At 50.4% G+C, this 15,196-nt stretch overlaps 1 protein-coding gene across 1 annotated transcript in view; it reads right to left on the minus strand.

Moving 5' to 3' along the window:
* Window positions 1-15,196, minus strand: part of LOC128269367 (potassium channel subfamily T member 2) — a 39,812-nt gene that overhangs the window by 5,822 nt on the left and 18,794 nt on the right. Inside the window, exons 7-22 of the mRNA XM_053006813.1 lie at window positions 15,088-15,182; window positions 13,734-13,917; window positions 12,945-13,208; window positions 12,656-12,834; window positions 12,416-12,556; window positions 11,738-11,887; window positions 11,460-11,659; window positions 9,323-9,565; window positions 7,607-7,903; window positions 7,369-7,522; window positions 5,403-5,543; window positions 3,128-3,233; window positions 2,838-3,053; window positions 2,597-2,760; window positions 2,166-2,532; window positions 1,460-1,591 (exon numbers count right to left, since the gene is read on the minus strand). Of these exons, the coding sequence (XP_052862773.1) occupies window positions 1,460-1,591; window positions 2,166-2,532; window positions 2,597-2,760; window positions 2,838-3,053; window positions 3,128-3,233; window positions 5,403-5,543; window positions 7,369-7,522; window positions 7,607-7,903; window positions 9,323-9,565; window positions 11,460-11,659; window positions 11,738-11,887; window positions 12,416-12,556; window positions 12,656-12,834; window positions 12,945-13,208; window positions 13,734-13,917; window positions 15,088-15,182 (3,033 nt within the window). The remainder of the gene's footprint in view (window positions 1-1,459; window positions 1,592-2,165; window positions 2,533-2,596; window positions 2,761-2,837; window positions 3,054-3,127; window positions 3,234-5,402; window positions 5,544-7,368; window positions 7,523-7,606; window positions 7,904-9,322; window positions 9,566-11,459; window positions 11,660-11,737; window positions 11,888-12,415; window positions 12,557-12,655; window positions 12,835-12,944; window positions 13,209-13,733; window positions 13,918-15,087; window positions 15,183-15,196) is intronic.

Raw genomic sequence — 15,196 nt, forward strand, 5'->3', positions numbered from 1 at the left:
AACAATGAATGTACGAGAGGGGGCCAAGAGAACTCGGTTAAGCAAGACAGGACAAAGACAGGATGGGAAGAAAGTTAGTAGCAAAAGTTAGTATGTAAAAGAGTAAGAGAAAGAGTAAGAAAAGACAATCAGCGGCGGACGATCCGAACTGGTGGTAATGGAATGTTTCAAAATACTAGAGAAGACGAATGGACACGTCGACAGATCTACAAAAGCTTATAGCGATAGGCTATGAGAGAAAAATACTTTCTTTTCAAACAGAGGCAAAGACAGAACGAGATAGAGAGATAGAAATATCAAACTGGCCCTTCGGAGGAAGTGGCACCAGCCCAACCGTAACGCAATCGATAGTTTCCAAAAAGGGCAAACAGGTGAACAGACAAAACTGGCGACATGAGCCAAGAAAAACGAGTTAAAGTGAGTAAATATTGAGCCAAAAACAAAGAGAAAACAGAAAGCCAACTCGTTGTTCTACTAACTTTCGTCGGCTGTGTGGCGTTGCTTGCGTGGCAAAGTCTTCGCTACAGAGTGGGCCAATCACCGAATTTCGATTCGATAATAACCAAAAGCGGAGCACAAGAAAAGAATGCAAAGAAAGAGAAAAATACACAAGAATATAGTAGTGGTTTGCTTTCGGTGGTCCAGTTCCGACATTCCGACACGGGATCGAGACGGTTGAGACAGCAACGGATTCGAGTCGCCTTCCTAGGGAAAAGGTGCTACTGCATGTTTAAGACAAGATTCTACCCCTGAGTTTGATTGTCTAGATTGTACTATACTTTAAGAAACGTTTTCTTTAGCCTTTAGGCTTGCTATTCCGTTCTATCTAGAGGATCAGTTCGAGAGCATCACGAAGCTACTGGAGATTGAGGTTCCAAATAATAAAAAGAGGCTCCCCGAAAGGAAACCAGATTGTGGTCGAAGGTACGAAGAAATAGAAGAGAAGAAACAGACAGAGACAGAAGAGCTGAGTAGAAATTGGGGGACAGAGACAGACAGGGGACAGTTTAAGTAGCAGCGGGAAGGCTGGGCCGAAAGAAAGACTCCAAAACCAAATAAAATGACCGGGAACCTTCCATTCGGTACGTAAACTAAACGAGCTTCGAGCTCTAAAGCATGGTGGTTAATGGTTAGCGAAAAACAAAATAAAAAAACGGAAATCAACAAACAACGAGCGGTGGATGGAAAATGGATGGAAACACAAACAAACCAAAGACCAATGATAAACCGAAGCGAACCCAAAGTGGTCAGTGGCAACATTAATTGAGGAACATCTGAGGTTGTTTGTTTTTGATTGGTTTGTTTGATTGTTTGTTTGTTTGTTTGTTTGTTTGCTATTTAAAGCTTTTGCTGTTTGCTGATTTAAAATTGGACTCACCGATGGTCGCAACCGCACACAATGTTTAATCCCGAAAGATCCAAACGGACGCCATTTTTCGGCGACTGGCGAACTACTCACATGTGATGCGTCCGCACTGGACGTGTCCTGGGTGCGATAGATACCGATCGGAATTTCGCAGGTCGTGGAGCACAGCTTCTGGTACAGCCGGCCGTACGTACGGATCCACATGTCGTCCTTGGTGATTTTCATCTGCGGGTACCAACGAGCCGGAAGAGCACCAAAGCGGACCACAAAAAGGCAGAAAGGCATCATATTAAAACTTGTACCCACGCGTGCGTGCGTTCGACATTAGCTGTAAACTGAGAGCTTCATTTACGGCGATGGAATGGAGGAAGCAATGCTTTGATGGTGTCCGATCGCCAATCTACAAAAAAAACGGAATAAAGTGATTGCCTTCGACCCGAACAACCCGAACGACCGAACTGTTGGACGCGACGTGGATGAGTGTCGGGAAATGGTGTAGTCACACGCGGGATTGTCGGCCGGATAAGGGACATTAAAAATGCAACCAGCATACGCAAGAAGACGGGGACAAAGGTCACGAGATCGAATCGTTGGGTGAAAGTTTTATCATTAAATTAGCCTAGCATTTGAACGGAACGCCAGCCCGCCGTTTGATGTCCACGCCGGTGGTGTAATTGAGTTTGAGCTGTGCGACTCGAAGTGGAAGGTTGTCGGAGTGTGTTCCCCCATCGCCGCCATGCCGCCGCACCATCCGAATGAGCTCCTTAGCAGCTTACCGTCGACGGCGAGCGAAACTTACCGACGTGAGAAAACCGCTTCCCGGTGCCTGATCGATGCCGAGCAGCAACCGAACGAAGGTAATCACATAATCCTTCACGAACGCCTGATAGAGCAGCGTGTCCAGCATCGAGGCACTGAACACATTCCCCGCGGCAAACGGTAGACGAAACATGTATGATATGTGTGAGCCACGCTCTTTCTCCCGCTGCTCAGATGGAGAGGATAAAACGTGAGTGTTGTCCTGCAGCGGAGCGGTCGAGAGTCCGATAAGTACCTTCTCCATTTTGCTCAGGTGCAGTGCGTATTTATCGTGCGCTCGGAACTGCATAAACCTCATGTTGGAGCTCTGCGACAGCTCGGTGATGCTGCGGATGCTAGGGAAAAACCTAGAACGGCACAACGTAAGATCGGCTCATTGGAGCGGCGTGAAGCGGCGGTATTGGTGCTTACTTGAACATGGTCTGCACGGCCACTATGGTGTTGCAGTCGGCCAGAGTGTCCTCTTCGGCCGAGTTCGACAGTTCCTTGTTAACGACGACCACGTTTTCGGCCAGCGTTATTCCGGCGCGTAGCAGATCATCGAGGCAGTCGATTGACCCTAGCATCCAGTAAACCTGCAGAGAGCAACCCGCCAAAAATGGGAAGAAAAATAAGCCGATGGCGTGCCCGTTGCGTTCGCGTCGCTACTTACCAGTGGGAAGTAGGATATTGCGTCCAGAAAGGCAATGTCAGGTCTTCGTTCCAGCAGCAGGATGATCGGATTGAGCGATGTTTTCGATCGGAAGTGAGCCCGCAGCGGGATGATAAAATTGTAGATTCCGTTCGACGCGTAGTCGGCGGCCAAGATGATGGTCTTGTTCTGCCATTGGTACTCCTTCGCGTTCCTATAACTACAGTGTTCACAGACCTGCGGCAAAAAGGCGGAACTAACTGTTAGGGTCACGCCGTCACCGGTTTGCGCCAATCGGTGGACACACGTACTTGAGCAAGTTGTAAGCAACACAGTGGCTTTTTCTCCTTCAGCAGGAAACAGAGCGTGGGACTGACACCGATGAACGGGGAGACGGGTGGGAAGCCTTTCACGATCCTGCAACGGGGACAATCGGAAACGGTATCGAAAATCGGGTTGTTTTACGGACACATCGCGGCCAGGGATTTGAGAATGGGTGTCACATGACGCCACTGACGCGTGATCGCACTTTCGAGACGTTTCGATGGCAGGGAATGAAAAAATTTCTATCACCCGACCGGGCGTCGGAACCAATCCACAGACCAATCGCTCGAGATTTGGCAGGCTCTGGCTCTCGAAACGAATGAAACAGGAAGCAACAACACAGGCGGCGCTGACACTTACAACGTAACTAGGAGCTAGTAGAGTAAAACGGAAACGAGCCAACCGGCGGCAAGCGGCGAGATTTGTAAGGTTAGCGGGCTACTACTGTACGCTCGTACCAGAAACGATTACTACGATTAATGCCTGGAGCTCCGCTGCGGATGCGCATTGGCGTCAACAAAACACATACACACATACACACACACAGTCATAATGTAAATGTAATCAACTCTACAGGCAGAATTACTGAGCACTAAACGGCGCACACGCGGGTTGCTGAGCGAGAAACGATCGATTCAAAAGATTTAGCGCGATTGTTTACATTCTGTGCCGCCTTAAGTCTTGTCATTAGTTGACAGCTAGCTAGTGCATCTCCCGAACCCGAGCGTATAAACTGAAACCGATCAGCATTGTTTTATTGGGATAAGTTGAACTTATCGATACATGAAGACGTATGAGTAAAAAGCAAATAGAACACATGCTGGAAAATGCTAGCGAAATTAATAACACACGTCCGAAAGGGAGCTCCTCATAAAACCCCAGGGGAACGCGCAATAGTGCAATTAAATGGAAGTGCACCATCACGCTGCAGGCGAACAGATTACTACAACTGAACCCATTTTCACCTGCGCCAGCGAAAATGAAAGGTTTTTTGTTCGCTCCGCTCCGCGTGATTGTTTTTACGCGATGCACGATAACATTCTATCGTGTTTCGCGTTCGCCACCATTAGTGCCATGACGGGGCCACTTTCTGCCCAGCCCCCGGGAGCGGAGCGCATCCGGGGTCATTACTCGGAGCGGAGCTGCCGAGTGAAAAGGCTCAACGTTCATCACAAACAACACACACGACCTGCAGAACCAGTTTAGGTACAACGTGAGGGAAGAGAAACAATCTCACCGTCCGAAACGATCGATCGAATTCAATATCCCTAATGGTTTGCATATTAATCCACCCAGGCCCGGGGACGGACACATTAGAATCTCGAGCGATATCTCCGTCACTTCCTGCGGGGCGGTGCACACTCGACCGAGCATTAGACAGTCGATATCCTACGAATGGGCTCCGCCGCAAGCCGCATCCGCACCCGCACCGGTCGACGTCGTTATCCGATCTGTACCGATTCACCGCACGCCAGCGAACACTGGGTTGCATTTCCGTTTCCGGATCGTTTAGCCCACCCGATGGAGTGGGTGCTGTGTGTCACCCGCTCGACCACCGCCGATGACGACGACGACGAGGGACTCTCTCAAGCACCCCAAACAGCTTAAGACGGTACACCATGCGCCTCCATTCGCCTACTGATTTATTGCATTAGCCTGCCCTGGGTCGGTGCGAACGAAGTGGCACAGCGGAAGATTTACGGAACGTTGCTGCCCGAAACGCGGTATCCTAGAGGATTACAGCTGCGATGTGTGCGGTGGTCAGTAACGGAGGTTTTCCCACGCTTACAGATGAGCGGCAACGCGCTCCGGGTCTTTGTCCTGGGTTATACTTCTACGCATCAGTAACCGGGGTAAACAATAAACTCCTGCACGGAAGCACTTTGAGTTTAGAAATTTATTATAAAATTGCACGCCGAAATGGAAAGCCGAATAACGCACAGGCAAAGATTATTCAGCTCACTGAAAAGTCTCTGTCCAGACACACTTTCAAATGCAGTCAAAAGCACAGAGCAAAAGTGCGTTACATACGGTAGCAGCAACGCAGCAGGCATACGACAGCATGGCAACGTAAAACGTAACATAACAACTCAACATAAGTGAACGTGACATGAGCAAACACAACTGAACAAAACGGTACAACGGATGAAGCTGCGGATGTCAAGCGAATGGCAATGAATGGCGAAAATGTGAGAAGCAAAATGGCAACGATAGAAGCAGAAGAAGAAGAAGAAGAAAAGAAGTGAGGAAGAAAACACTTACCGCGAACAATCAGTATGCCATGCAGGGGGTGTATGAGTCGAGTCTTTGGATTCGGATGTCGAACTACAACATTTGGATTCGCCGGATGAGCTCAGAACGAGCGAAACCGTTTGCAGCAGAGAAAGGTCTGCACTTCCGGCGCTAGAGTGTGTGTGTGTTTGGACATAAAATGTGTGGGTGTGCGGTACACGGGAGCGTGTGTGTGTATGTGTGCATTTCGTGCATTTGTGGGGACACACAAAGGACGCGGAGGCAGTTGTTTTGATTACATTGAACCACGGAAACCATCGAAATGTTTGTTTATCGGCCAAAAGTTTGGTTTGTTGAAATTGGTGTTTTGTTTTTGCGACGATAAGATTTCACGTGGTTACGAATTATTTTGCTCGTTGTTTGGTTGAGCGGTTTTTAAGTATTGTTTTATGTTTTTAGGAAGGACAGAACCAACCGGGTGATGTTTGGCGGTGGTGGTGGTGGTGGTGGTGGCAGCGGTGGTGGGTTCATTCGTGCAGAGACGTGCAGACCAAATGTGGAAAAATAGAGAGAAGTAAAAGGAAGGTTCAGGAAATGTTACAGCGAGTTGAGTGGAGAAACGAACGAACAAACAAACAAACGATAAAAAAGAGACCAAACCTTAAGAAATGAAATCAAAACAACAGTGGACAACAGTGGGAAACGGAAAAATACGGAAACGAAAGTAAACAGTTCCATCGACAAGAAGAGACAAATAAACACGACATCAGAAGGGTGTAGAGTTCGCTCCAGGATTGGCTTAGCTGCTCTGGAGGTGAACTGAAACCGGACGGCGGCCACTTACATTTAACAGGAAGACAATTTACACCATCGCGCACACTACAAGGTGGCCTCCGTATTGGTGTTGATGGGCTAAGTCTTCTTAAAACTAACATAAAATATTGACTTGATAGTTCGAAACACGATAGGGAGGGATGGGATTCCAAACCCCTCGGAAAAAGAAACGAAAAGACCAAAAAGAGTAGCAAAAATAAAACACTGCAATTTTGCGAAAAGCCAAATAGTGTGTAGCGAGTTCGTGGCGAATGAGTGTCATTATATTGAAAAAAAGGAGTAAGTAAGTTGATAGAAAGACTAGGGGAGCCAATTAAGGAACTAGTAGCAAAGCTTTTTAACTGCCTTTCTTGGGCGGAAGTATTTTCCATCGACTTGCGGCCCGGAGAGTTTAAAATAGAACCAAGGCGAATCGACACGGCCAACCACCGATTGACCGAGATTCTGACGAACACACGTTCATTCAGCACCACCGGAAGAAGCCAATCTCCTCGTAATCGTAACCGGAGGATCGCGGGACGGGTTTTATGACGCACACTTTCGTCCGCCATGTTCCCCCCACTGACTAAGTGACAGACAAAAGACGTTTGACAAAAGTCCAGCTTCGTTCCGGTTGTTCTGCAGGAGCCCCCGTGTGATGTGCCCACTCTCGAACCTAATTGGACTTCCTGGAGAAAACTAAAACCGATCACCATTTGGCTCGATTAACTAATCCAATCCGTTCCCGACAGCGGAGAGCGACAGAGAGCACGAGAGAGAGAGAGAGAGAGCGAGCGAGCGATGCACGTCAGCAAGTGGCCTGATGTGAGTGTAACCGACACCGAGACCGGTTTTATTTATAGGCCCCGGGATTCCGGGTTATCCCGGGAGATAGGATCTCTCCTGCCGCCTATGAGCCAATGTGACGGAAGATTATCCTTCAATACGAGGCAGACGACTGGCTGCATCTGACAGTTGTGTGTTTCGCGGTTGGCAATTTGTCCACCTCCGCCAGCCATTGGTTCCGTCTCCCCTCAATAGCCGACCGGCCTTCCATTCAAAGTGAGCATTTCGCACCCATTGTCCCCGCGGGAAAATGTCACCGATCTGGCCCAGCCCGGAAGCTGGGTGTGCCTTCACTTCACGATGCACTCACCGGCTCACCGGCCTTCCAGATACTTACGCAATCTTCTCGGACGGGGACCGCCAAGGCACGTCGTCGTCGAGCTCGTCGTCGCTCTCGTTGTCCTCACCATCGATGCCGTCCTCGCCGGAAATGCTGAACGATGATGACGTGAACATGTCCGGCACGGGCAGAATCGACGGTCGGCGACTCCCTGTGCCAAGGAAAACAACAACACTCACTATAGAGTACTACTAAACACACACACGCACAGGCGACTCGTATCGAGTTCACCAACCTCGTCGCTGGTTGAGTATGTCCGGGCTGAGCAGGTTCGGGTTGTTGCCGCTCGGTATCTCGAGATGGTTGGCTGACGAGATGGCCGGCGGACCGAGCGATGATTGCGTGGTCGTTGTGGCGGTTGTCGTCGTCGTGGCCCCGCCCGCCATGTGGCCCGCCATCGAAACGGACGCCGCAGTCTCCTTCAGGCTGGGCCGCGAGTCCGAGATCGTGATGGCACTGGTGAGGGCCGTGGCCGCCAAATTGGTGCCACCGCCTCCAGCACCGGCCGCGAGACTCTCCGTGTACGTGGCGGCTGCAATGGAAGAAGGGCGGAGCACAAGGAACCATCGGTTAGCTCAGATCGCGCGTGATACGGCGGTGATGGTTTTGGGGGTGCCTTGGGAATTAGTTCCTCTGACAAAACTGGAGAAAAGCTGGCTCTTACTACATGCCGTTACAGACACAGGTCCGAGGGAAGCCCGAAGCAAGCAAATGAACTCGAATCTCGAAAGTCCCGGAATGGGATCAAATTTAAGGCCGTGACAAAAATCAATATCTGGCCGTTCATTTGAATCCCTCGGGGCGAGGATTAATTGATTGATAAATAAAAGCACCCGCATGCACCCTGCACGGGGTCGCGTCGTGACGTAGGTTCCGACTCCGCTCCGACCGAGGCGAGCTTTCATAAAAGTATTCATGCAAAACGATAAGCCGAGGTGATTGAAAATGAATAATTGATTAACAGAAAAAAACAAACTCCGATCGGACCTCCGACAGAGAGTAAGCGACCCTCGAGAGTTACCGTGGGTCGCAAAAACAAAATGGTGCAATAAACAAACATTCAAACACACGGACCCCGGCAGCAGGTGTTGAATGAAGCGTGATGGTGATGATAAATGAATTTAAATTTAACATTAACAATCACAGAGCAATCAATGGACGCAGAGAGCCGAACTACATCGACAGATTTCACATCGACCAGGCTCTAAGCTACGGTACATGCAACAGAAACGTGTCAGGTTCGTGTGTGTGTGTGTGTGTGTGGTAGATTGAAGTCTGTATAAAAATATTATAAAAATAAACGTCACGAAATGTTCACTACTGGCCGCCGTTCTTTGTTTTTGATGAGGCCACCCGGAAGGGACCCCATTCTGCTAGAGCCCCATTTATAAATAGTACATTCGAAAAATGAGGGCAAGCGCGTCCGTTCGAGTGCCTTTGAGGTCCCCGCCGGCGTCGAGGAAGAAAGAACCGAAAAACTGAAGCTATTGGACTAAGGCTAAGCTTTGAGGCAGAGCTTGTCAACTATAGAGGCTGGCAGGTGTAACGGTCCCAACGAAACGGTAAAGTGGGTCACCGAGAGAAAAAGACAGAGAGAGCGAGAGAAAGAGATAGAGTGCGAGAAAGGTTTCTGTGTGTCAAACGATCAAAATATAGGAAATTTCCACACATGCGTCAAAGAGAGATAGAGAGAGAGAGAGCAGAAGGTCCATCAAAAGTAGCGGATACGGTTTTAGTGATAGTAGAGGAGATCGAGGAAACAATACACATACAAGCTACCTAAGAGCAGTAGAGGGCAAGCGAACGCAACTGAGATTTGGGAGGGTTACGACTTTAGCCCCCTTTTGGAGCCCTTTTCGGCTACCATCATCCGGGTAGAGAAGCTAGGGCGGACGGGAAGGAAACAGGCGGGGGGGCGGGCATGGGGGTCAGTGGAGAAGGGCACACTCACGCACGGCCAGTGTCGTAATGTCACTACTGTCCCTCACTACGGGCGTGGGCCTGCAGTAACTGCGCAGAGAGCCGGGGCTGTCGGAGTTGACCGAATTGAGACTGGGACTGTGCGGCACGCGCACACAGACCGAAGGCACTGGGGCCATGGGCGGCCCGCCGCGGCCGCCCCCGCCGCCGGTGGTGGTGTTGATGTTGTGGTTGTTGTTGTTGTTACTGATGTTGTTGTTGTTGTTTGAGGTTACTGGTTGGCGCAAATGGCGGGTTACAGGGCAGGCAGGCAGGCAGGCAGAATGAGAAAACGACAGAGAGCTCCGTTGGAGCGTGAAATGTTCGTTGGCTGATTGATAGATGTTTTTTTCTTTTCAATGTTCTTTTTTTGGCAATTGTTTCGCAAGTGGAACCTAAAAATAAAAACGCAAACGCGAAGGTGGCTTCTGGAAGGGATCTGTGATTTGGTCTGGTCTTTGGATCGTTCCCAAACGTGCACACGCGGCTAAAGCGAACGTGTCCTGTGTTCGGAAAATACCGGGGCCTTTTGGTTTGAGTTCTTGAAGCAACGCAAGAATTCATCAAAACATCTTCACTTTGTGCATTTGTAGACAACCAAACGGGATTGTTTTGACATTTTAAGTGTTCGGAGTTGAGATTGAGAAGGAACATTTAAATGTTACAACATTTTTAAGGTTATTAATTGTGCTTAGCCCGTGGCACAGTATAAAATTAAAAAAGCGAGATTAAGTTTCAAAAAATCCCGTCTTATCCATTAGTTAATAACAAAGTTTGAAAGTTATGAGCGTTTATGTGCCAGAAGGTTTAGTAGCCGTGTTACAGCCACTTGAAACGCTAGAATGCCGTCATAAAAAGATCCTTTTATGGCCAATTTGAGCATAGGGAATAAGACATAGTCACATGGTGACAGATCAGACGAATACGCGAGGGTCGTCAAATACACAAACTGTTTTTTTGTTTAAAAACTCTGCGACGGTCTTATAAGTAGGTCCATTGTCGTGTAACAACAAAATCGTAGATTCAGGTCAGTACTTCTAAAAAGTATTTTCCGTTGACCGTCTCACCTTCAGCAACAAATTTCTGGGCGGTTAAACCTTTAGAATTATCAAAAGTGATCGGCATTGTTTTTATTCTTGACTTTTGTTTCGTTTTTAGTTGTTTGTTTGTTTGTTTCTTCTTGACTTCGTTTATACCACACAAAACCTCTTCCATATCTTTTTAATCTGTCATTCGATTTACATGAAATTGGATGGGTTTGAAAGAGGAAGAATGTACCTTTGAAATTCTGTTCCTAACTGAATGGATATGGCTGCATTTTATATTTTTCTCGTTTGGCTCCAAAAGAACCGCCCAAGAAACTGCTCCGAGGACAGTGCTTAGAGTCGAAAATGGGGTCGAAAACGATCCCCAGCGTTGGTAAGAGAGACATGGATTTAGAAGAAAAAGATTTGCTTGATTTATAAACATAGTCCCGGTATTTTTCTGAACACAGTAGTGTGACCTAAGGCTAATTGTGAATGTGGCAAAGTAACGCATCTTCAAACCTATGAGCTGGTGGATGTCACCTGGAAACACACGTCTGGAGTCTCTACAGATCATCATCGTTAAGAAAATAAAACAGAGGAGCAACACAAAAAAGCCAGCGAAAGAGCACACTTAACAGAGATGCAAAACGTTCACCGTTCACGGCGCCAGCGACAACCAAAGCTGTGGGAGCGAGACAGGGCGAGACAGGGAAGGCTGGACAACCAAGCAAAACTGAAAACAGGAAACACCAGGGGAAATGAACAGCCCTTTCCGGTTCCGGCACCCGAGACCTGAAGTCGCGGGAGTCGCAACCGAGAGAAGCACTTCCGCCATTAAAACAGATTGACAATCCGGGCAGAAAGCGACGTGAAGCGGGCACGTGATGAATATTAGAATCAACAGAAAGAGATACAGAGAGAGAGGAAGAGAGAGAGAGAGCTAGGGAGATAGGCAGACTCGATCATGGGGACAACAAAAAGGGAACGGCGTGTGTACACAGATTGGCGGAAGTCGGCTGCTCCACCCCATACACACTCTGGGAGGTATATCCTGGCGGCCACCGGGGATCGCTCGGACGGCCCGGGGGGATCTGCACCTACCTTCCTTCGGGGGCTGGTCGGGGCTCTGGTTTTGGTTCTGGTTCACCACGAACGCCGAGTTCTCCTCCTTGGTGATGCTCATGTAGTAGCAGGTGTCGTCCTTCTTCATGATATGGCGCGGTCCCGGATTGAGCAGGATCGTTTCCTCGTAGAACTCGGGCAGCTCCGCGGGCCGCACACCTACCAGCGCCACACCGTACCTGCGCGGCGAATGGGACGGAAGGATTAGACACGGGCGCGCCGGAAGTAACAGATGAGGCGGGTTCATTGCGACTTACTTTCGGTGCGAGTGAAAGCTGGCGTAGGTGAAACTTTTGCCCTCGTACTCCCCGAAGAACCGGCTGTCGCCGAGCACGATGTGGTAGATCTCGTTCCCGGAGCACTTGCCGTACAGCCGGTGCCACTCCTCGGCCGACTGTTGGCCCTCCCTGCGGAGTAGACGAAGACGAAGGGAACGTGTCACGGATCTGCGTCTTTCTTTTAACCCTTTTGCCGAAAAAGCCAGCGGCGGTGGCTTCCGGAAGCGACACATTTGACGCGCGCGGCGCGCACACACAATAAAACACGCGAAACGTTTGCGGATCCGCAGTAATCAACGTGAAACGTTTCCTTCTGCGAACCTCCAGGAGACGACAATGGACGAAACGACGACGACGCGCGGTGCAGACATTAATTGCCCTACGGCGGCGTACGGCGTCGTATCTTGCGAGGCAACTTTTCCAATTAGACCAAATTCACGCCGCCATCGAGCACACTCGAGACCGCCGAGGCCGCCGTGTGTTTGACAAGCCATCGATTGCCGCGGAGACGCGTTCGACGCAGTGCGAGAACTCGCACCATAACTCAACACTCGGCTCCTCAAACACTCGGCTATGGCCGAACGGTTATTTAAGTAAACAATTCCGGTGTCCGGTGTGTCTTCCGGGACAGTCTCGGGCGCCCTGTGCCATACTTACTGTCCCCGTGACGTGTGCAGCAGCAGCGTGACGAGCGTGCTCGCTCCCGGGCATGTGCAGTTGTTGGCGAGCAGTGCATATTTGAACTCGTCCTCACAGACGACGTGCTCGGCAAACTTCACGTGCAGCTTGTTCTCGGGCCTGCAACGGAAGGTGGGGTGATCCAAAGGTTAGGTTCCAAAGTCCAAAGGCTCTCCCAAGGGGGCCACCACCAGACCGAGGAGGACCCAGGGGACTTACCGGAAAATTTGTACATACTGGGGAATGTTGGGCGCAAAGTCCTTGACCGCCCACGAGCGCAGGATCGCGTGCTCGTCGGCGGCCGTTTTATCGGCGTAGCTGCGGGCCGCCAGGATGAAGCACGCTTCCGCCTCGGCCATGCGTGCCCGGGCGAGGTCGCCATCCTTGAGGCAGGAGCCCTGGAGAACCGGCAGAGAATAAAAGTGTGATCGAGATCGAGGTTCCATTAAGTCGGCACGGCACGTTCTTCGGCGCCACAATCAACAGGACGCCAGGGGGCGGGATGTACCTGGATGTAGATGACGCGCTGGGCCCAGATTGGCACTTGGAGGATCATACGCATGGTGGTGTCGAGCTCCATCGGGCTGAGCAGCACCACGTAGTAGTCCTGCAGCAGCGGATGGGCGTAGAACTCGTTCAGGAAGTCCATGATGGTGTCGGCGTGCAGCGTGGTCGAGCAAACGACGACGTGCTTCTCGCTCTGGGCCCGATGCGACGAGTAACTTCCGCCCAGCTTCTGCCGTTCCATCCACGTGAACGCCAGCTGCTCGAACTGGAGGTGCCGAAATCGAGAGAAAGACCGAGAATGAGGGGCCACCGAAAATAAAAAGGGCGAACGATACATTAATTCCGCCCGCGGGACGGGACGGCCATCCATTTTGTGCGCCACCGTAGCATCGGGGAACAATTTGGTAGACTTTTATCTAATTAAGTTTTATTTGATTTTGCTGAATAATAATCGCCCGTCCGCCTGCCAGCCCTTGATGGACGATCCCCATGCGGACGCGGCTACGGAAGCTCGGCTCGCCTTTAATTTCGCCATCGATTTCGAGCCGGTCTCCCGCCAGTTTAGAGAACTGGAAAAGCTTTCAGAACAAAATGCGTTCGCTCTTCGCCTAATGGACACGGCTACAGGCGGCGCAATTGGACGGAAGGTTTCACGGCTGCCAGGGGGCCGCCAAAAATTCATTGGCCGCACGCCAAATGTCAGCGGCAGCAGCGTGGCAGACACGAGATTGATGGTGCTCATTAAAATGTGTTCCTGCCCCGCGCTCTACGCTCGCGCCCTCTACGTTACCTGCGTCGGAAGCACGATCAGTGCCACGCATATCATGATGACCATGAACAGCTGCGAAGGCCAGATGTCCGGCACGAAGTCCCCGTAGCCGACGGTCGAGAACGTCACCACCACGTAGTAGGTGCTCTGGAACAGGTTCAGGTGCCGGTGGCCAGCCCGCTGAAAGTGTTGTATCCCGCAGACGCTGTTGTTGACGGGAGAAAAAGAGAGAAAACCTCGGTCTTTAGTTTCATGTGCTTCTGTAGGACTCTTCTTGGGGCTTGGAACGAGAAAAGGGAAGAAGAAATAAAGATTGGCATACATAGAATGAGAATCGAACTCGTGACTGTCACGTTGACAGCCGCGCGAGCGTTGCCAACGAAGCCAGCAACCGGTGCCAACTGGAGCGAGGAAAAATGGCCAACTAAAGCTCGATTTACGCCCGATTGGAACGACAACCGAATCGGAATCGGTACCGGGAAAGAACGTTTCATTAAAGCATACAGTCGGTCTCGGCTACCGACTACAGAAGATGGGTTCCACACATACATCGACACGGACACGGGCACGGACATAAAGGTTCTTCGACCGATGCGATGGAAATGGATTGTTTAAATTAAATTATTACACCAGAGACTCCAGGTTTTCGCAGTCAGCAGGCAGAAGAAAGGGACATCGAAGCGACGGAATACTAACGACGACGACGCTGAGCGACGGTCCAACTAAACGGGGAGCACATTAAGTAGCTTTATATATTTATGATACTACTGTGTCCCGGGCACTGGCACTACTCGGAATGTGTCTCGGCGTATTATTATTCAGAGAGCGGGAGACCGCGCGCGCCATTTCCGTCACTCCGTATTCCTACTAGACGCGCCTGTTCTTGGCCCGACCCGTCCCGGCCATTTGCATAAATAGTGGAAATTTAAATAAAGTAACCGACGTGGCACAGCTCACGTTGAACGGTGCGACCTACAGTGCTCCGGAAGCAATTGGATCGGTCGTCGGAAGGGTCGTGGCGGTGGTGGCGCGATTTAAAAGCTCGGTTCGATGATGTCGGTTTCCGCCTCCCAAGCAAGGGCGTCCTGTTTCCAGTTTCCGGTTCCACACGATGGCCATCGGAAACCCAGTAACCTGTGGCACATTAATTATTGATTTTTCAGTGCCACCGTGTTGTTGTGTCTTCGGCCGTCGTGTGTCCGCGATTTACAACACGCGGCCTGCAACTAGGTTCTACGGGTTTGCGGGGTTTGACTCGGGAAGCATTGTACCACTGGAAAGGGGTTTCGTGGTGCAACAGTTTCAACGGTGTCACGTTGACAGTGTTTCGATTGGGATCGATCGGGAAGTCACTAGAGACGCGTCTGACACTTACCTCGTGAACACCAGACAAAGTAGGGTCGCCGACAGGATCGTCAGCTGTTGTGACAGGGCTGATTGTGACTTTTGCATCGCCCGGTGAAGGTCATTCTGGAAGAAAGCAA

This window comes from Anopheles cruzii, chromosome 2 (assembly GCF_943734635.1).
Source record: "Anopheles cruzii chromosome 2, idAnoCruzAS_RS32_06, whole genome shotgun sequence".
NCBI classification, from domain to species: domain Eukaryota; kingdom Metazoa; phylum Arthropoda; class Insecta; order Diptera; family Culicidae; genus Anopheles; species Anopheles cruzii.